A 19,889-nucleotide genomic window follows, 5' to 3' on the forward strand; every position below is an offset into this window, starting at 1 on the left:
TCTGAGTATGAAAGCTAGGCCTTAGGATATATCTAGTGTAGCCTGCCCTCATACCTTCCCAGTGACCACATGTGTCCTTGCCTCCTGTAGCCTCAGTCTCACAAGCCTCAGCCTGCCCGTAAGCTGCCACCAAAGAAGGACATGAAGGAGCAGGAGAAAGGAGATGGAAGTGATAATAAGGAGAGCCCAAAAACAAAGTCGGATGAATCAGGGGAGGAAAAGAATGGGGATGAGGACTGCCAGCGAGGCGGGCAGAAGAAGAAAGGTAAGTGGCTTGTCCAGGAGGTGTGTCTTTCAGAACTTTGAAATGACATAAGTCTGAGCTGCTGGAGGATCTTCAGCCTGACTGCTTGGAGCAGCTGTGTGCTCAGCCTTAGTGCGATTTCTCTTAAATAGGCTTTTTATTGCTCTAAGAGTTTCTAAAACCTGCTGAAATGATGCAGGCCAGGCTTAAGGTGGCAACTCTTAACTCATTCAGAACAGCAGCCTCTCTCCATCCAGGATGGCTCCCTGGTTCTTGTTTACTCTATCTAGAATGGCCCCACAAAGTTTTCACAGGCAGTGATGTGGCACATGTGTGAAGGGAGGCTGGAAAGTTAGTTTTTATTTGGGGCTCCAGAAAGTGATTCTTACACCTAGAGCCACTGGTTTCCTTATTTTAGAGATTTAAGCAAGAAAAAAGAGGTCTGGTGTTTGGAAAGGATGTGCCTATGTCTACCAGATGGGTAGTTGAGCCAGAATTTTTGGGGAAGGAAGGAGCCATGTCTATGGGCCTGCCATATCTCTCTGACGTGCTTATGCTGTCCCTCAGGGAACAAACACAAGTGGGTTCCGTTGCAAATAGACATGAAGCCTGAAGTACCCAGAGAGAAATTGGCCTCGCGTCCTGCTCGCCCGCAGGAACCAAGACATGCGCCTGCTCTCCGAGGGGAGATCAAAGGTATGCACTGTCTGCTATGGAGGGTCTAGATGGGGAGGATTCTCTCAGGATTAATTTGTGTTCCTTCTGACTGTAGGATCTGAACCTTCCACCTACATGCCTGTATCTGTGGCCCCACCCACCCCAGCCTGGCAACCAGAGACCAAACCGGAGCCTGCCTGGCATGACCAGGATGAGACGTCGAGTGTGAAGAGTGATGGGGCTGGTGGGGCTCGGGCTTCCTTCCGTGGCCGTGGACGGGGGCGTGGTCGTGGACGGGGCCGTGGACGGGGTGGCACTCGAAGTACGTGAGGCCTCTTTGGGCTCCGGGATGTCCAAGGGAGTGCGGCATGGGTAGTAGGCGAGATTCTTCTCTCTCTAATGATGCCCGTGTCTCCTGTAGCCCACTTTGACTACCAGTTTGGCTACCGAAAGTTTGATGGTACAGAGGGGCCCCGCACCCCCAAGTATATGAACAACATCACTTACTACTTTGACAATGTCAGCAGCACTGAGATTTACAGTGTGGACCAGGAGCTGCTCAAGGATTATATCAAGCGCCAGATGTGAGTGTGCAAGCTTTTCTGGGGCCATGCTGGAATGGGGCCCAGAGCAGGGTCTAATATGTGATCATTAGAGTAGCCCTGTTGTGAAAGATGGCTTTCTCTACTGTTACAGAATTCTGTTTGTTAAAGACTAAAACCACATTTACGTTAAAGAAAGTAGAGACTACTACAAACAGTCAAGCAGCCTTTCAACAGCATGGTGGATGCTGTCAAACATCTATGTTAGCCATCACTGTATCCAGGCTCTTCTGTGTTTGTAGGGTTTGTTCTTATCCCGTCCTATAGCTTTTGCATGCTGGGCTTATATGAGCTGGATCTCCTGTCCCTATTTTATAGGGGAACAAGCAGGCCAGTACCTCATCCAAAGTCACAGCTAGTAAGTAACAAAACACAGTGTTAAAGCTGTTTCTGTCTGGCTATTCTGTTTTGCTCTTATTCATACTAAAGTGCTGGCTTACAGATCAGAGGAAAACTCATATAAGGAAGTGGGTAGTGTAGTTTAGAGGGTTAGTGTTTTAGTAGCACAATAGTGTTGGAATGGGGTTCCAAAGAAGGAATAGTTTGTTGGGCTCACCTGATAGCTAAAAGACAGGATGATTTGGCTCAGAGTAGCAGCAGTACATCATTTCTTTTCAGCCTTTAAACCAGTGGTGGTACTCTTTAATATAGTTCCTCATGTTATGGTGACCCCAGCCATAAAATTATTCTTGTTGCTATTTTATAACTGTAGTTTTGCTACTCTTATGGATCATAATGTAAATACTTATGTTCCCTAGTGGTCTTAGGTGACCCCTGTGAAAGGGCTTCTCTCACACATGCACGCATCTGGGGTGTCACAAACCACAGGGTGAAAAGCAGCTGCTTTAAGCTGCAGAGCAGAAGAGTGAGGTTAGGGATGTGAGGGTGCTGGGGCAGATAGGGAGCAGGAAAGGCCCATAGCCATTCAGTGATAGCTTTTTTTCCCCCCACTTAGTGAATACTACTTCAGCGTGGACAATTTAGAGCGAGACTTCTTCCTGAGACGAAAAATGGATGCTGATGGCTTCCTTCCCATCACCCTTATTGCTTCCTTTCATCGTGTACAGGCCCTGACCACTGATATTTCACTCATCTTTGCGGTATGTCTCTTCCCTGGGGCGATGATGGGAAAATAAGATCCTTGCTATGAGTCCTGAGTTGATGGGCTAAACCCTGACAGAGTTCCCACTGTTTCTCTTGAGTCCCAAGGTGTCATCATGTTACAACAAGCACCTCACCAGCTTCAGCAAGAGTCAGCTACAGCTGGTTTGCCTGCATACCCTTCATCTGCGCGCCCCCGCCCCCCACCGTGCCTCTAGGTCTTCCTAGAAAATCTAGCATCTTGGTAGACACGACATCATTATCATTAATACAAATAAAACAGGTCTATAACAACATCAGATACCCAGTTTCAAATTCTCCCCAACTGCTGCCAAACATTGTTAAAAATGGTTTGTAAATATTAGAGTTCACTCTTACTCTTTCTTGCTCTCCTTCCCTTGCCCCCCCTCTCCACATTTCCTCCCCCACCCCTCTACATGTGCTCATGGCCGGCCTCTACTTTTTCTACTCTCCTCTCTGCCTCTATTACCCTCTTAACTTCCCCCATAACCTGAATAAACTCTATTCTGTACTTTAAAAAAAAAAGATTATAGAGTTCAGGTCAGATCTGTGTGTTGTCTTGTATTTATGCCTACCCTTTTATTTACTTCTTTCTTGATATTGTAGGGTAGACTGGGTTGTATGTCCTATGCATGCCTGCATGTCTCACAGGACAAAGGTATCATCTTGAGTATCATGTCTTGAGATTGGATAACTTGAAGGCAGTGAGATTCAGGGCCTTGTAAATGGCTTGTGTTTTTTTTTTTGGGTAGCATATGACAGTTATCTCCTGAGATAAAAACTACTGCAGTTATTACAGGAACAATTTTTATAGGGCTTGCAAAATAGTGGTACTATAATCCCTTTAGTCAACCATGGCTTAACTTTTGAGGAGACACCTGCTTCTTAGTTGTTTAGTTACCAAGAGGTAGAACAGGAAGAATAGTCTATGAGTTTGATCCTGTCCACCCTGTGGACAGCATTTTGAACTGAGGTGGTTTCCAAATTCTTCAAAGGTAACTTGTATGCTGTAAGCAATATAGATTGCCCTGTATCCTTTCTCATTTCATTATTGGATCACACTTTGCACCCTCCAGGTAGGCTGCCTTTTAAAGAAACATTAATTCCTCTTCTGAGGAACTGGTTTGCTGTTCCTACTTGGTTGGCTGTTTCTAGGTTAAGTAAAACACAGTAGGATATGACAGGTTTTTTTAGAGACAGTCTCACTATGACATCCTAGTTCTGGAACCTGCTATGTAGATCAGGTTGGCCTGGAATACTTAGAATCCCACCCACCTGCTTCTGCCTTCCAAATGCTGGATTAAAGATGTCTGCAACCATGCCCAGCTTTTTTTTTTTTTTTTTAAATTCCTTGTCCCAAATTGCCGATTTATTTTAAAACCCAGAGTATACACATACTACTTCTTAATGATTCGCCAGCACTGCAAACTAATTTTTGTTTTCTTTTTTGTAATCTACATAGTTACATAGTCAAGTGAATGTTACTCATGTTTTTGTTTTGTTTGTGGTACTGTGCCTTTAATTTGATATGTATTAGTTTTATTTTGGCCTTAAGCTTTGAGGATTCTATCAGTCATCATAATTCTCAATTCTAAAAAAATATAAGTAGAACATAAATGATTTCAAAGTCTCTACATGGTATACAAGTATTAAAACTCATTTTCTTGGATGGGGAATACCCTCTCAGAGGCTAAGGGGAGGTGGGAAAGGGAGGGGGCAACATTTGGGATATAAATAAAATAATTAATTTAAAAATTGTCATTTGGGGGCTGGAGAGATGGCTCAGCAGTTAAGAGCACTGACTGCTCTTCCAGAGGTCCTGAGTTCAGTTGCCCAGCAACCACATGTTGGCTCACAACCATATGTAAAGGGGATCCGATGGTCTCTTCTGGTGTGTCTAAAGACAGAAACAGTGTAGTGTACTCATATACAATAAAAAGAAAAAAAAAGTCATTTTTACCTCTTCTGGATTCACCTCAGGTAGTCTGCAACCTTTTTTTTTTTTTTTAATTTATTCTCTCTCACACACACTCACTCACTCTCACACACTACGCGCACGGTTTGTTTTTTTTTTTTGAGAGATTTTTCTATGTAGCTCTGGCTCTTTGTAAACAAGACTGGCCTTGAAGTCACATGTATCCTCCTGCCTCTGCCTCCTAAATATTGAGATTATAGGTGTATACCAACACTGCCCAGCAACAATACAGATAAATTCTTACTGGTTCTCCATTGGCCTATTTTTCCCATTTTTGTTATTTCAGTTTATGTATCTGGGAGCTAGCTGCAAAATGATGTAAAAAAGACACATGTTCCCATTCTTTTAAGTTGGACAGTACACCATCCATGGTGTGTTTCAACCATTTAGTCATGGTTGTTTCCAGTCCTTTGCGGGGGTGGGGGGTGGGGGGTGTATATATGCGGTGCCTGCAGAGGCCAGAAGAGGGCAGTGAATTTTCTCTGGGACTAGAATTACAGATGGTGTGTGGGGCCGTGTGGGTTCTGTGAATGGAACCTCAATGGAAGAGCAGCCAGCTCTCTTAACTGCTTCCAGTTTTTCACTAATATGCCAACAACATATGTCTATAACAGATGGCCTTGTGTATTTAGTTTTTTGTCTTTGGCAAAGATTTCTAGAAAGTAGGGTGGCTGATCCAAAGGTGAACCTGCATAACCCTGTCTAGATGTAAATCTTCTGTACTCCCACCTGCAGTCTCTCTTCCTTTGGCCATAATGACTGAGTTACCACATGTTGAGCTTTTCTTTCCTTCTTGCACTCAAAAGATTTCAGAGCTTACATAGGAAATGTTAAAGCTAGACATGATGGTGCTTATATTTATTTCCAGTACTTGAGAAGCAAAGGTTGGCAGATCTCAAGTCTGATGCCATGTTGGTCTACAACATGAGCTCCAGAACAGCCAGGGCACACAGGGAAACATTGTTTTGAAGAAAGTGGGGACAAGATGGGACTGAAACTCTAAACTTCACTCTTGTATCTAGAGATAACAACCATAATAATTTAGCTGTGACTCCTAATAACAGTTGTATTACACAAATCTGTTTTCCTAAAATTCAAATCAAAAAGTCTGTTTTTTACCCTGGGCTATACCTTATGGTTTAAATGATGGCAGGTGCTTTTCCTATTAACAGTTACTGTCACTCAACAGCTTTTGCCTAAATGTTGTCTGGAAGTTGACTTGTAAGCTTACTGAGTAATTTTGGGTTTCATGTTTGTACCTTTTATGTTCCTATTAGTCAGGGAAGATGTGCTCAGATATTTACTACTATTGTTGGCCTCCAGGTACTTAGGGACCTGGTTGTCTCCAGATTCCCGGCTGTCCTAAGTGGTCCTCTTCAATTCTTTTCCTCCTCTTCCTCTGTAGGCTCTAAAGGACAGCAAGGTGGTAGAGATGGTTGAGGAGAAAGTCCGAAGGAGGGAAGAACCTGAAAAGTGGCCACTGCCTGGGCCCCCAATAGTAGATTATTCTCAGACTGATTTTTCTCAGCTTCTCAACTGCCCAGAATTTGTTCCTCGACAGCACTACCAGAAGGAGACAGGTAGGTACCCCAGTGGTGGCTGAGTATCTTATCCTCCAATGTGCAGTCACCTTATGACTGCCCCAAAGAGGACTTGGATGATGAGGCCTCACTTTTTCCTCCCTTCAGAGTCGGCACCTGGCTCTCCCCGTGCAGTCACCCCAGTGCCAACCAAAACAGAGGAGGTTAGCAACCTGAAAACTCTTCCCAAGGGCCTGTCTGCCAGCCTCCCAGATCTGGATTCTGAGAGCTGGATTGAAGTAAAGAAAAGGCCTCGGCCCTCACCAGCACGTCCCAAGGTAGGTGAGGCCTGGCTTAGTCCTGAGATTCTAAGCTGAAAACCGAGGTGGTCCTGGGTTTTCTGATGTAGGAATACTGATATAGTCTATTTCTATTCTTTGGGAACCATTCTCAGGATACCCACCGCAGTTCATGTGTCTTTTCCACTGGATAAGGCCATGAGGCTGTGGCCTAGGATTCTTGCTCTGTATGTTTTTGATTTTTCAGGCCTTTCCCCAGACTCTGTCCTTGGACTTTGGGCCTTTAGAGGAGACAGTGGAAAGGGGTGCAAGTTTCCTGTAGTGGTGACTTGTGACTTTGGGAAGTTGGTGATTATAGCAAGGTGTCAGTTTCTGTCTCAAGATGAAAAAAGTCAGAGTCAAACTGTCCTAGAAAGTGGGTAGGAGAGCATGTGTTGACTTCTGGTAGGATCACTACTCTTGAGGTTCTTTGACCTCAAAGTAAAATCACTGCTCCTTTCTGGGCACCATATTAATTTCTTCTACTTCTCTAGCCTCAGCTCCCTCCTCAGAGACCTTTGGTCTGAGCCTTGTAAAGTGGCCTCAGAGCTGACCTTGGTGCTTGTGTGTGTTCTGTATAATTCTGTGCTTCTATATGTGTTTTGCCACTATGGCTGGCTCTCCCATCTCCTTTGCTTCTCACGTCTGCTCATTCCCAGAATATGTTCACTGTTTGAAATGTTTTGAGTGGACAAGCACCTTCCAAGGCCCAGGCATGCAATTGCATAAGCTCTGGAAAGATGGGAGTGTGCCATGGGTAGCTTCATTCATCCTGTGTGGTCTATCTTAAACCTTAAAGCAAATGGTTTGACGTTTCTGTAGGATATGACTGGTTCATCAGAGAATTGCCTCTTGGAAGGCATACTTCTATGTGGAAGCCATACTTCTGCTGGTATCAGACACATGGTGTTTCACCACTGGAATGTTTCAAAAACAAATGAATGCTTTTGGAACATGCTATCTTTTTTGCCTAGCCCACTCTGTACCAGCCTTTATCCTTTAGTGGCCCATTCTAGGACGCTTTTCCTAACTATACCCAACTTCAGTAGGCTCAGCACCCTTTTTGTGTGCTCTCTAGACCTATTTAGAGCCTTTGCTGAACCACACTACAGATGGCTGCTGTTCATTTTCTCCTACTGAGCTGTGAAGTTCCTTAACTACTGGGTCTTGTCTTGCTCGTTCAGTACAGAGCCTGGAACTGTTATTGCGTAGGTGCTTACTCATCAGATTGGTGTCTACTGTGGCTGGGACCCAGCCTAAGTACTGAAGGTACTGAAGCAAAGCTGCTTGCCTCTAACTTCCTGAGTGCCAAGTTGTTGAGTAGCCAAATGATGGATGGGTCAGCTGAGTTGTGCTTTGTGCCTGCTCCAAACAGTCAGTGTGTGAGCTGTGAAGATAAACAGAAACCTTTGTGAATGACTTTGGCTGTGAATGAAGGAACTGGACTTCTCTGGGGTGGTTCTCCATGAAGCTTGAATCCAGAGAGGACACCTGCGATTTGCTGGTGTTGCCAGGGTTACAGTTGTGATGTTTTTGAACTGAGAAGCCAGAGAGCCTTTTGGGGAACTAGAAAGCCTGGTCCAGGGCCTAATGTGTATTCCCAGGTCATTTCCCTTTGGTGTCTGTCCCTGTTTCAGAAGTCAGAGGAGCCCAGGTTCGCCCACCCAACTGCTCTGCCCCAGCAGATTCCATCCCAGCAGCTGATGTCAAAGGATCAGGATGAACAAGAAGAACTAGACTTTTTGTTTGATGAGGAGATGGAGCAGATGGATGGACGGAAGAACACCTTCACTGCCTGGTCTGATGAGGACTCTGACTATGAAATCGATGACCGGGATGTCAATAAGATCCTTATTGTCACTCAAACACCACCTTACATGCGTCGGCACCCTGGAGGGGACCGCACGGGCAACCACACTTCGCGTGCCAAGATGAGTGCTGAGCTGGCTAAGGTCATTAATGACGGACTCTTCTACTATGAACAAGACCTATGGACTGAGAAGTTTGAGCCCGAGTATTCACAGATCAAGGTGAGACTTCAAGCATAGCTTTGAACGAGGGCCTAGAGGGCCTAGGGTTCTTGTAACGAGGAGAAAAGGAAGGCAGGTGTGCCATGTGACTCTGGGCAGGTACCTCTGTCTATTGCCTTTTGTTTTTATGTATATGGGAGTGGTTGATGATTGTCACCTTGCCACCTTGGCAAGAGGATATGATATGTACATGTATGCAGTGTAAACAGCATGTGGGATGACTGACTGTCCTATCTAACCCATATTTGCCACACCGTTGGCTAGATCCTTATGGAAGATAAAATAAAGATTGAACTATTTATTATTTTTAGTCTTAAATCGGGCACATTTATAAAGGTCTTAAGAACCCTTCCTAGTGGAAAATGGAGTTTTTTTAAAAAAGGCATTTCTGGAGACATTTCTTGTCAGTTTTTGGAGTGGGTATGTTTGGTGCTGGGTGGGCCTAAAGGTGAGCTTGTGCAGCGAACAAGCAGCAGTGTAGGAAAAAATTCAGAATGGGCAGTCTACAGCAAGTTCTTTGGTGGCTGTTGCCCAACTGGTCTCTTGTCAGGGAAGAGGAACATGGTCAGCATTCACTGAGATCAATACCTGAGCTGAGAGATGGTGGTGGAGACTAGAATCCTGTGTGTGTGGATGGGGAAGCTATTCTCACCAGTTTCCTGCCAGTCTTGATTCCTGAGCAGCCAGAGCATCTTGCTGACTAACAGCTTCCCACTACCTCACATCTGCAGCAAGAAGTCGAGAACTTCAAGAAAGTGAATATGATTAGTCGGGAGCAATTTGACACTCTGACCCCTGAGCCCCCTGTGGATCCTAACCAGGAGGTTCCTCCTGGGCCACCTCGGTTCCAACAAGGTGAGGGGGTGGGCCCAGTGTGGGTGAGAGGTATTAAGCTCTAGTCAGAGATTTCCCTGCACATTGACCTCACTCTGCTTCTGTAGTTCCTACTGATGCCCTGGCCAACAAGCTGTTTGGTGCTCCCGAGCCCTCCACCATTGCCCGTTCTCTACCAACCACTGTCCCAGAGTCTCCAAACTACCGAAATGCCAGGACACCCCGCACACCCCGGACCCCCCAGCTCAAAGACTCTAGTCAGACATCACGTTTTTACCCAGTGGTGAAAGAAGGACGGACCCTGGATGCCAAGGTGAGGTACTTAAGCTGGGTGGAGTCCTGCATATTTTACTGCCTTGTCTGAGCCAACAAAGGGCCAGGGTCCCCTCAGGCAGCATCCTTAGGCTGAGAGCTCATAAAGTAGACTTGAATATAGGCATGGCCTACAGAGGCTGAAGGAGTGCAGACCAGATGAGAGACCTCAGGCACATCTTCCTGCTTCTCCGCCTCACCTGTGAGATAATTGGAAAATTCTTTGATCAGGTTGGGGGTGTAATATTAGTGTTACTGCTCTTGTCTAAAGCAAAAGCCTTGTGTTCAACCTCCAGTTGTACTAAAATAAGAAAATGCCTTTGTAAAATGGGATGTAGCACTTGAATACTAAGGGTGGCTTGATGTAACAAGTTCTGGTTTCATCTTTACAGATGCCTCGAAAAAGAAAGACAAGGCACAGCTCGAACCCCCCCTTGGAAAGTCATGTGGGCTGGGTGATGGATTCTCGGGAGCACAGGCCCAGGACTGCTTCAATTAGGTACTGTGGCCAGGGCAATCACCACCTAAATCTAAATCTAAACAGCAGTGTGGGAAGCTTTGCTCAAGGCCAGGGAACTGGAAGCTTCTTGTGTTTTGCTCTTTTTCTTTTATTTTTTTTTAGAAAGGGTCTAACAGCCTTGGTTTACCTTGGCTTTAAGTAGACCATCCTGGCCTTGAGTTCACAGAGATTCACCTGCTCACCTGTCTCTAGTGCTGAGATTAAAGCATGGGCTGTAATACCTGGCTATTAATAGACTCCCACTACATCTGACTGTAAAGAAATGCTGTCATAGCCACACAGAACCCAATTTGAGGTTACTTGGGAGTGAAACTTTGAATTTCCTTTCAAACCTGTTTACTGGCTGCCTAGAAGTAGGGAAATGGTCACTCTGCAGGACTGGGGGTGCTCAGTGGTAGCTAGCTGCACATCTGCCAAGACTGTTCTGACCCCAGCACCATAGTTCACTGATTGAGCCACACAGTGTGTAGATACTTTTTAATTTTAATTTTGCCAAATCTACTTTAAAATAAGGCACAGATTAGGTAGGAGTCACCAGTCTGTGTACTCAGCTTCCCATAGAGATGGCAGATATTAGAAAGAGGTAAGATTTGATTAATACATGATGATTGATTAAAGACAGTATGATATTGTGAGTTTCTTTTGGCAGTGGTAGATTTCTGCCACCCCTGGACCACTGGCCCAGGTCCTATGAGCCTCAGTGACCTCTGAACTCTCCAAAGGTGCCACTGCACAGCTGGTGGCTATAGGTTAGGGCTAGTGCAGTCCAAGACTGCTGTGGCTGGTAGGTTAGAGGAACCTCTCCTAACCTTGGACTGGAGCTAAGTGGGAAATTTGTGACTGGTGACAGCATCACTCTTCTGGCCTCCATAGCTCCAGTCCTTCAGAGGGAACACCTGCCGTCGGCAGCTATGGCTGTACCCCTCAGTCACTGCCCAAGTTCCAGCATCCTTCCCATGAGCTGCTCAAGGAAAATGGCTTCACACAGCATGTCTACCACAAGTATCGGAGGCGCTGCCTTAATGGTAAGTAAGTGCTAGCTCATTTGTAAGCTAGTAAGTACCTTGGCCATTGCTTAGGGATCATCCAAGAGTATAAAAGCTGGTTGATGCTGTGCTGGCAGTAGTTGACTTTTTCTTGACTCTCACGGGTCTTCTTGGTTCTCACAGTTGTAGTCACAACACTCTGGAAACTGTGCTGGGGGGGGGGCAGGGGGTTGTCTTAAGTTGCAGGCCATCCTGGCTCCATTGTGAAATTCAAACATTAGAACTACTAATGTTAGACTTAGGTGAAATAGTTTTTAAATGCAGGAAGCTTAGGGATTAGCCCCAGCCTTTCTGTCCTATAATCATCAGTATAGGAAATGGCAATTTTTGCTAATTTCTTACAAGATTGCTGGGTCAGCTGTTGCCAGAATAAGCATGTATCCCAGACATTTTCAGGGTTGGGCTAAGGCTAAGCAGAGCTTTCTAGGTAAAAGATTTGGGTCCAGGTTAGCCCATGGTGGCTCTGGAATTTAGACAACTTTTCTTTTGAAGAGGTTGTAGGAAGAGAAGAATAATCTGTGACAGACTCTGTTACCTATGACGGCTGAGTGCTTATTCTCTGCCCCTTTTGAGTGTGGAAGATAGTAAAAGGTAGCCTTGGGTAGAGTATCTGGTCACATGAGATGTGTTAAAGGTGTAGGGCTTCAGGTAGGTTGTAAAGCAGTTGGAGTTTTCTGTTGTGATGGTACCATGTCTGTCTTGATAACTTTTCAATTACTGTGAGGAGACACTGTGACCAAAGTGACTTATATATAGAAAGAAGAGTTTACTGGGGCCTTGTGGTTTCAGAAGGTGAATCCATGACAACAGTAGGAAGCATGGTGGCAGGTACGGCACTGGAGCAATAGCTGAGAGCTTACATCCTTATCAGCAGGTAGAACACAGAGAGAGCAAGACCATCTCCAGTGATACCCTTTCTCCAACAAGTCACACTTCCTAATCCATCTCAGTTACACTAACTGGAGACTCAAGTATTCAAACATAGGAGGTTATAGTGGTCATTCTTATTCAAACCTCCAGAGTCCCTAACTTGAACATGGGCCTTTGTTTTCTCCACATGCTCCCAGACTTGCTTTCTCTTTACATAAGGCCATCCTGGCTCTGCTCTGCCTTGTCTGTGTTGTCTGTTCAGATTCTCTTTAGTTGGCTTATTGTCAAATCATTCTATAGTAGGAGTTGGGGGGGGGCGGAATTCCCTTTTTTTTTTTTTTTTTTTTTTAAAAAAAAAAAAAAAGACACACCAGAAGGAGGACATCAAGATCTCATTACAGATGGTTGTGAGCCACCATGTGGTTGCTGGAATTTGAACTCAGGACCTCTGGAAGAACAGCCAGTGCTCCTAACTGCTGAGCCATCTCTCCAGACTGGGAAGATTCTTCTTAAATATATTTTGAGTCAGGGTCTCACTTGAACCTTTGATTATCCCGGCTGGCTGTAAGCTCCAGGGATCTGCCTGTGCATATTGTTCTGTTAGTCAAGTTAGTTCTGGCCTTGAACTGCTGTCTCTAGCCCCCAACAGCTGTAATTTGTGTGTATGAGTATTTTACACACATATGTATTTATTTACCATGTATATGCATGGTGCTGTTGGAGGCCAAAACGGGGTATTGAATCTCTTGGAGCTAGAATTATAGACAGTTGTGATCCAGCCACCATGTGAGTGCTGAAAACCATGTGGGTGGATCCTCAACAAGAGCAGCCAGTGCTTTTTTAAAATGTTGGGCCATCTCCCCTATGTTTCTGCTTTCATATTAACACACTATACTTGCTAAAATTAATTAATTTGTCAAAAAGTGATTATTTGTCCTTTAGCTGTGTTCTGCTTGTTCCTTCAAGTTAGCGGATCTCAACCTGTGGATCTCTAACCTTTTAAGGGTTTTGTATCAGGTATTTACATATGACTCATTGCAGCAATAACACAAATGATGTTATGGTTGGGATCACAACATGACCTGTATTAAAGGGTTGCAGCATTAGGAAGGTTGAGAACCACTGCTCTAAGTGATAGCAGGTGAAACTCAGAACTAGACAAATGGTCAGATGAGAGGCTGGGGCAGCCTGGCTTGATGACCCTCTTCTCTCTTTGCATCAGAGCGGAAGCGCTTGGGCATTGGCCAGTCTCAGGAGATGAACACCCTCTTCCGCTTTTGGTCCTTCTTCCTCCGAGATCACTTCAATAAAAAGATGTATGAAGAGTTCAAGCAGCTGGCACTGGAGGATGCCAAAGAAGGCTACAGGTGAGTGGGCCAGGGGCTCTCTATGGGGTGGGAGTAGTTAGGGCCCCGGTGAGTCAGCTTCTGGGGCCGAAATTGAAAATTTCAAGATGAGCAAGGGATTCAGAGAATTTAAAAGGTTATGTGGTGTGTTTGTGCAGGCAGTTCTTCATTCTTTACCTCTTTGCTCCTTGCTCTGTTCATTGTATCCTTACACCATCAAATCTACTTGGGGAACGGGTATGGATGGGTACGTGTTTCCATGTAGGGTAAGCTCTTGACTCTGTCAAGAAGCAAAGGGGTTCATCTGCACAGCACTGTGAAACACAAATGTTACATACACAGCATCATTTGAATTTTTTTTTTTCTTTTTTCCCCTTTATCTCTCCCACCCCTAACTCTCCCCCCCCCCCCCCCATGGAATTTCTCTGTGTAGCTCCGGTTGCCTTGGAACTCACTCTGTAGATCAAGCTGACATCAAAATTCCTAGATCTATCTGCCTCTGCTTCTTGAATACTAGGATTACAGGCATTTGCCACTAACACTACCAGGCAAATAACCCCCCCTCCCCCCAGACAGAGTTTCTCAGTGTTAGGCTTGACTGTCCTGGAACTTGCTTGTAGACCTGGCTGCCTTCAAATTTAGAGATCTGCTTGACTCTGCCTCCCAGTGCTGTGAAGAAAAACCAATTGTTAAAAGTTATTTTAACATTGTAAGCCTATTTAACTGGTTCTAACAACTTCTGTTACTTAGAGTTTTATATTTTACTCAATTGTGAATACTTCTATGTATCTGTAAAATACAATATTTTTGGTTGCTTCTTTGGTGTCACATTCCTGGTGGTAAACTTTTTGACTAAGGTAGATGAACAAACCTGCTGATTGGTGTGGGTCAGAGAGTTGGTGTAGGAATGAGTGTGTTTTCCTGTGAACAGATAGATGGGAGGTGTTTTTTGTCTTTATGTACTTAAAGATCTGTCAGGGCTACTCTACTGCTTTTGAAGCAGATCATTGTTAGCACAACAGATCAGGGTGGGCAGAATTGGCTGAGTCCTGAGAGGCTAAACAGCTCTTCTGGGTCTGTTTTGCAATGGATCTGTCAAGTTCCTAGTCCAGATTAGTTCACTGTCTTAACTATTCCAGAGTACCTTTGTAGGCCAGCAACACACCTTTCCCATTCCATTAAAGTGGGTACTGTGCCAACTTCACCATTTCCTACCCTTCACAGGTACGGTCTGGAGTGCCTTTTTCGATACTACAGTTATGGCCTAGAGAAGAAGTTCCGGCTGGACATATTCAAGGATTTCCAGGAGGAGACTGTGAAAGACTATGAGGCTGGTAAGAGTCTGTCAGAGCTGCAGGGGCCTTCCTGTGTTAGATCCCACCTTTATCTCTTCATAATTTACCTATCCATTCTTTTCCCACAGGCCAACTCTATGGATTGGAGAAATTCTGGGCCTTCTTGAAATATTCCAAAGCCAAAAATTTGGACATTGACCCCAAACTGCAAGAATACCTTGGCAAATTCCGCCGACTAGAAGACTTCCGAGTGGACGTGAGTGAAAGTCTCTCCTGAGTCCTAACTGTCCTGTAAAGAGAGCATCTCTCTCCTGTCTGTGACGTACACATGACAGTGGACAGCAGCAGGTGCTCACTAGAATTGCTGTTCCCAGCTTCCTTCCAGTTTTCACAATCCACCTGCTTATCCAGGCCCACTACTGCTAGTTTGTGTCAGGATCAGGACCAGCTACTCTGATAAATATACTGTTCCTTCTGGGAAAAGAAATTTGTAAATTAATGTCCAGTCCGTTGTTTAGAGCACTGCCTGAACAGTGACATCCTGTGGTGAGTCTGGATATTGCTTCTGAGTGTGTCAACAGCTGCCTTTAAAGGTAGCTTAATTGACTCATCTTTGGTGTCTGTGCAAAGTGCTTGAAGTGAGATTTTCCTTCAAGAAGTCTGTGGTGCTGGGGGGTTACCTCAGTGATAAGGTACATGTTTAGCCTATTGAAAGCCCTGGTCTGATGACCAGCACCAAAGAAGACAGAAAGGCTTTTAACCAAAAAGTTTATTTATTTTATGTGAGTACACTTTTGCTGTCTTCCGACACACCAAAAGAGGGCATCGTATCCCATGGCAGATGGTTGTGAGCCACCGTATGGTTGCTGGGAATTGAACTCAGGACCTCTAGAAGATCAGTCAGTGCCCTTTACCGCTGAGCAATCTCTCCAGCTCCATAAGAAGTTTATAATGTAGCGGTCTCTGGTACTCAGGTTGTTCTCTTGAGCACTTTTAGCAGAAAGCTGGTGAGTGTAAATAAGTAGCAACAGCAGGCCTTATTTTAGAACTGACAATTCCTGTTGCCCAGACTGCAAAGCACACTGTTCTGGCCATTCTGAACCCCTAGTGGTAAACATAGGTAAGAGTGTCATCAGTTTACAAATTGGTTAACTGAGCTTGTTTTTACCTACTCTTGGCAGGGGAGAGTATGTGCTAAAGACCATTGGCTGGACCTTAGTACCTGGAAAATACTTTTGGTGATAGTAGGTCACAGCTGAATCACAGTCTTCCTTGTTGGCTCATGGGCCTGGTGAAGGCTGGAGTAAGAGCATTCTAGTGTATGTGGCCCTGTGGAGTCCATACATGCACCATGCTGCATTCCACATACCACAGGTCTTTTCCTAAGAGAACCTTTGTAGAAGGGGACAATAATTGATAGGATCAAAACTTCATCTTTAGGATATGGACCTAAATATAGGAAGCCTGTGACAAATTATTTAATGCGTTTGGTCCGTTTCCTTGTTTCCGATAGTGTCCACATGAAAGGACAGGACATAAACCAAACCATTGTCTACATTTGGAGGTGGAAAGGAAACCTCTGATTGGTTCTGGAAAGTGGTATGGCTAGTGTTCTCTGACCACTTGTGACTCCTCTGTTGCAGCCCCCCATGGGCGAGGAAGGCAACCACAAGCGACACCCAGTAGTAGCAGGAGGCAGCGGAGAGGGCAGGAAGCGGTGCCCTTCCCAGTCTTCCAGCAGGCCTGCCACTGGGATCAGCCAACCCCCTACGACACCTACTGGCCAGGCCACTCGAGAAGATGCCAAATGGACAAGCCAGCACACGGACACACTGACTTTGGGAAAGTGAATGGCCAGAAGCCCTTTGGGGTTTGGGATAGAAGGGTGGGGTGGGTGAGGATATATAGGGGTGCCCAGGCCCAGGAGAGTGAACAAGAGATGGGACAGGCCTAGAGTTCCTAAGGATAGGCCTCTGAGCTAAGTAGCTGTGAATACCATTTGGGCTATTAGCGGTGCTCCTGGGCAGGAGCCTCCAAATACCCTTCCCCTCTTGTCTCCACGACCTCCATCATAACTTCTAAGGGGGGAGGGGAAGGGGAGAGATTTTATATCTATATATATATATATACATATATATATATCAAGTTTTAAATTATTGATAGTTTGTCTGGATTACCAAAATCTTTCTTCAGCCCTTCCTATGGCTGTTAGGCCAACCTGTCTCCCCTGCCTCTTCCCACTTCCCTCAAGCCAACTATGCAGCCCACCAGGAGGCTCTAGCGGTGCCCATGTGGGCCCTAGAAGCACCAGCCCCTTGATCACCTGGGGTTTGCCATCACCGTGTCCCTGCTGTTCCACATGCCCTTCTGCCACCTCTGGGGGAAGGAAACCAAAGGATCTCAGTGGGGGATTGGGGTGCTTCAAGCCTCGCCCCCTCGCCCCACCCCAGAGAAGCTGCTCACACCAGAAGAGACTATTGAAAGATGATTCATTTTATTTTTTTCTCTTGACCTTTCCATCCTTGGGAAAACCAAACAAAAAAAAACAAAACAAAAAAAAACAAAAAAACAAAAACAAAAAAAAAGAAAAGAAAAAAGAAAGAAAAAAAGAAGAAAGAAAAAAATGACAAAATCGACCACTTTAAAAAAAAAAAGACAAAAAAATCAGAACCCACCTAATCCATAGAAAGTGATGTCTCTCCCCCTCCTTGGAATTTTTCTTCTGTTCTGTTTTTGAAAATAATATTTTTTTAAAAGTTGCCTTATTGTGGAGCGGGAACCTGAACTAATGCCCAAATGCCTGTTTTCCTTGAGTCTCTGGAAGAGCCCTACCTGCCTGGGATGTGGATTTCCCTGGGCTTGGACTGACTAGAATTTTTCTTGGGACTGAGTTGCATGTACCGGGCCTTCTGCCTGGAGGCAAGAGCGTTGGGGCAGTTCTATCAGAACTGTGCCCAGGACACCCCTGCTGTTGCATTGTCTGAAGCCGATGTCCCGTGTCTGCACACTGTTGCCACTGTCCTTGTTCTGCTTGCGGTTGCCTCACCAAACTGCCCCACTACACTCTACCCTACCGTGCCCTCAGAACCCCAAGGCCAAGTTTGCTTCAAACTGTTGTAAACAGAATTGGTCTTGCCTGGTACACACTTGTCCTCAGTCTGCACATCTCCCCATCTCCAGAACAAGGGGATGAATACCCACTGATGTCCACAGTTTAGATCTGTGTCTAACCTTAAAAGACCTTTGGCCTCAAGGAGGTTTGTATCACAAGGTGGAGAAAGGTACCATTCTCTAAGGGTCTGGTGTGGTCTTCCCATCTTAATACCATGACCCCCTGCAAGCCATCTCTGCCCACCATCTCATTGACCCTGCCTGGGATCAAGGGGTAAGAGGAACCAAGGGCTGGGGGATCCTGCCATTTGGTGAAGCCCCTTGGCAGGAAGGTATATGTGGACATAGAGTATACCTGACTTCTCTTCAAAAGCCACTGACTGCCTGAGCTGCACTTCAAATGCCAGAGGAGTGGCTGGAGGCTGCTGTCACCAGGAGCTGAGGAGGGCAATAAAGGACTGAGCACACAGGTTGGGGAGACTGCATGCTTACCCCACACTGGGATCTGGCTGGCACAAGGGGGTATGGTCTTTTTACTCAGTTAATTGAAACTTGTATGACCCTCCTCATCACTGAGTTCCTCTATTGTCCCAAAAGTTGGGACTAAGACAGTATCCCAGGCTGGCAAGAGCCTGCCCTATGTCTTTGGGTACCTTGTTACTTTTAGCTCATGCCTTGTCCCACTCTTGTCCTCCTGGTGCTTAGAATGTGTGAACCCCTTGTCAGCTCCTGTGACTCACTTGTCTCAAAAAAATACGGGGTCAGGATCTGCTGCTAGGATCTGAGACCTTCTCCTGGGTCTGGTACCTGCCCTATGGTGCACCTTCACCAGTGAGCTCCCTTTCCCCTTTCCTTTCCTTGCTCAGCCCTATCCTGTATATCCAGCACCACAGAATCTCAGGGCTTAAGGCCTGCCCAGTGTGTCAGGGAAGGTGGTTTCCATCTAGATTATCCAGGCTAGGTTTGCCAGCCATCCTCTCCCAGATCCTCTGAAGGAAGAAGCCCCTCTGGGGTGGGAAGGCGAGGCTATCATCTCAACACAGGCTGAGGGGGTTGTGGTAGGAGAGAGAGAGAGAGAGAGAGAGAGAGAGAGAGAGAGAGAGAGAGAATGTGAGTGTGTGTGTGTGTGTGTGTGTATTTTGTGACATGTTAAGAGTTGCTGTTGCAGAGTAGTTTACATCTTCACCTTCTGAAGACACTTGAATTTAGGACCGATGTATCTGTGACAAGTATGCCAGGAGTGGCGGGGGCCACCAGAGCAAGCCACTTCCCCATCACCATCTTCCCATGGGATCGAAGACCTAAGACAGAACATCCTCTGCCTGTGCAGGGTTCATCATCCTCCTGGGCCCAGCAAGGAGCAGATTGTGGTTTGCCCTCTGAGCCTTGGAGTAAATTTGCTACTCGAAGAGAAGGCTACCTGCCCCTGCTCCAGCCTGGACACCAGGTTCAGACAGAGGTGCTGAGCCCCATGTCAAGTTGTTAAGTGTTTTGTTCTGTAGCTCCTTCCCACTCCTTTTTGATAACATTTGCAAAAGAAAGCAAGCTGCTTGGAAGGTCTGGACGTGAGGGAAAGGGCATGAAGACAAGGCTAATGGTGGGGAGTGCTAGAGGTTTGGGTTACCTGGTCTGGTCCTCCTGGATGGGACCCCAGAGTCTCTCTTGTTAAAGGGCCCCTAGGTTCTCCCCAGCTCCCACCCTCTCCTCCATCCATGGTGATGGCAGAGGCAGAAGAAAACGTTAAGCCCAGTTCTCACATAAGGAAAACTCTTATGGGCTTTGCAGAGAAGGTTCCACCTTAACGCTCGTACATTGTCTTTACCATGTGCTAGGATATCACATTCAACAGGACAAAAAAAAATGTAAAATACTTGAATGAGCTTGTATTATAACATTAATATTATTGAGAGTGTCTGCTTCCAGGCTGAAGTGATTCATTCATTATTCTGGTCCTGCTCTAGTCCTTTGTAATTGGTGGTAATTATTATGCTTTTCTTTTTAATACAAAAAAAAATGTATAAAAATAAAAACTTGAAAAGGCAAAAACACTGGCTGGTCTCCCATCTG

The 19,889-nt window shown here is 45.6% G+C and overlaps 1 protein-coding gene across 1 annotated transcript in view; it reads left to right on the forward strand.

The window, feature by feature from the left end:
- LARP1 (La ribonucleoprotein 1, translational regulator) overlaps nucleotides 1-18,996 on the forward strand; it is a 47,318-nt gene extending 28,322 nt beyond the window's left edge. Inside the window, exons 4-19 of the mRNA XM_080923184.1 lie at nucleotides 91-265; nucleotides 812-940; nucleotides 1,017-1,223; nucleotides 1,323-1,485; nucleotides 2,459-2,603; nucleotides 6,006-6,180; nucleotides 6,289-6,458; nucleotides 8,096-8,488; nucleotides 9,220-9,343; nucleotides 9,430-9,635; nucleotides 10,027-10,133; nucleotides 11,028-11,179; nucleotides 13,293-13,437; nucleotides 14,641-14,750; nucleotides 14,840-14,967; nucleotides 16,355-18,996. Coding sequence (XP_080779310.1) covers nucleotides 91-265; nucleotides 812-940; nucleotides 1,017-1,223; nucleotides 1,323-1,485; nucleotides 2,459-2,603; nucleotides 6,006-6,180; nucleotides 6,289-6,458; nucleotides 8,096-8,488; nucleotides 9,220-9,343; nucleotides 9,430-9,635; nucleotides 10,027-10,133; nucleotides 11,028-11,179; nucleotides 13,293-13,437; nucleotides 14,641-14,750; nucleotides 14,840-14,967; nucleotides 16,355-16,561 — 2,736 coding nt within the window. The 3' untranslated portion in view covers nucleotides 16,562-18,996. The remainder of the gene's footprint in view (nucleotides 1-90; nucleotides 266-811; nucleotides 941-1,016; nucleotides 1,224-1,322; nucleotides 1,486-2,458; nucleotides 2,604-6,005; nucleotides 6,181-6,288; nucleotides 6,459-8,095; nucleotides 8,489-9,219; nucleotides 9,344-9,429; nucleotides 9,636-10,026; nucleotides 10,134-11,027; nucleotides 11,180-13,292; nucleotides 13,438-14,640; nucleotides 14,751-14,839; nucleotides 14,968-16,354) is intronic.
- The last annotated feature ends 893 nt before the right edge of the window (nucleotides 18,997-19,889 follow it).

Source organism: Micromys minutus, assembly GCF_963924665.1.
Source record: "Micromys minutus genome assembly, chromosome: 10".
NCBI lineage: Eukaryota > Metazoa > Chordata > Mammalia > Rodentia > Muridae > Micromys > Micromys minutus.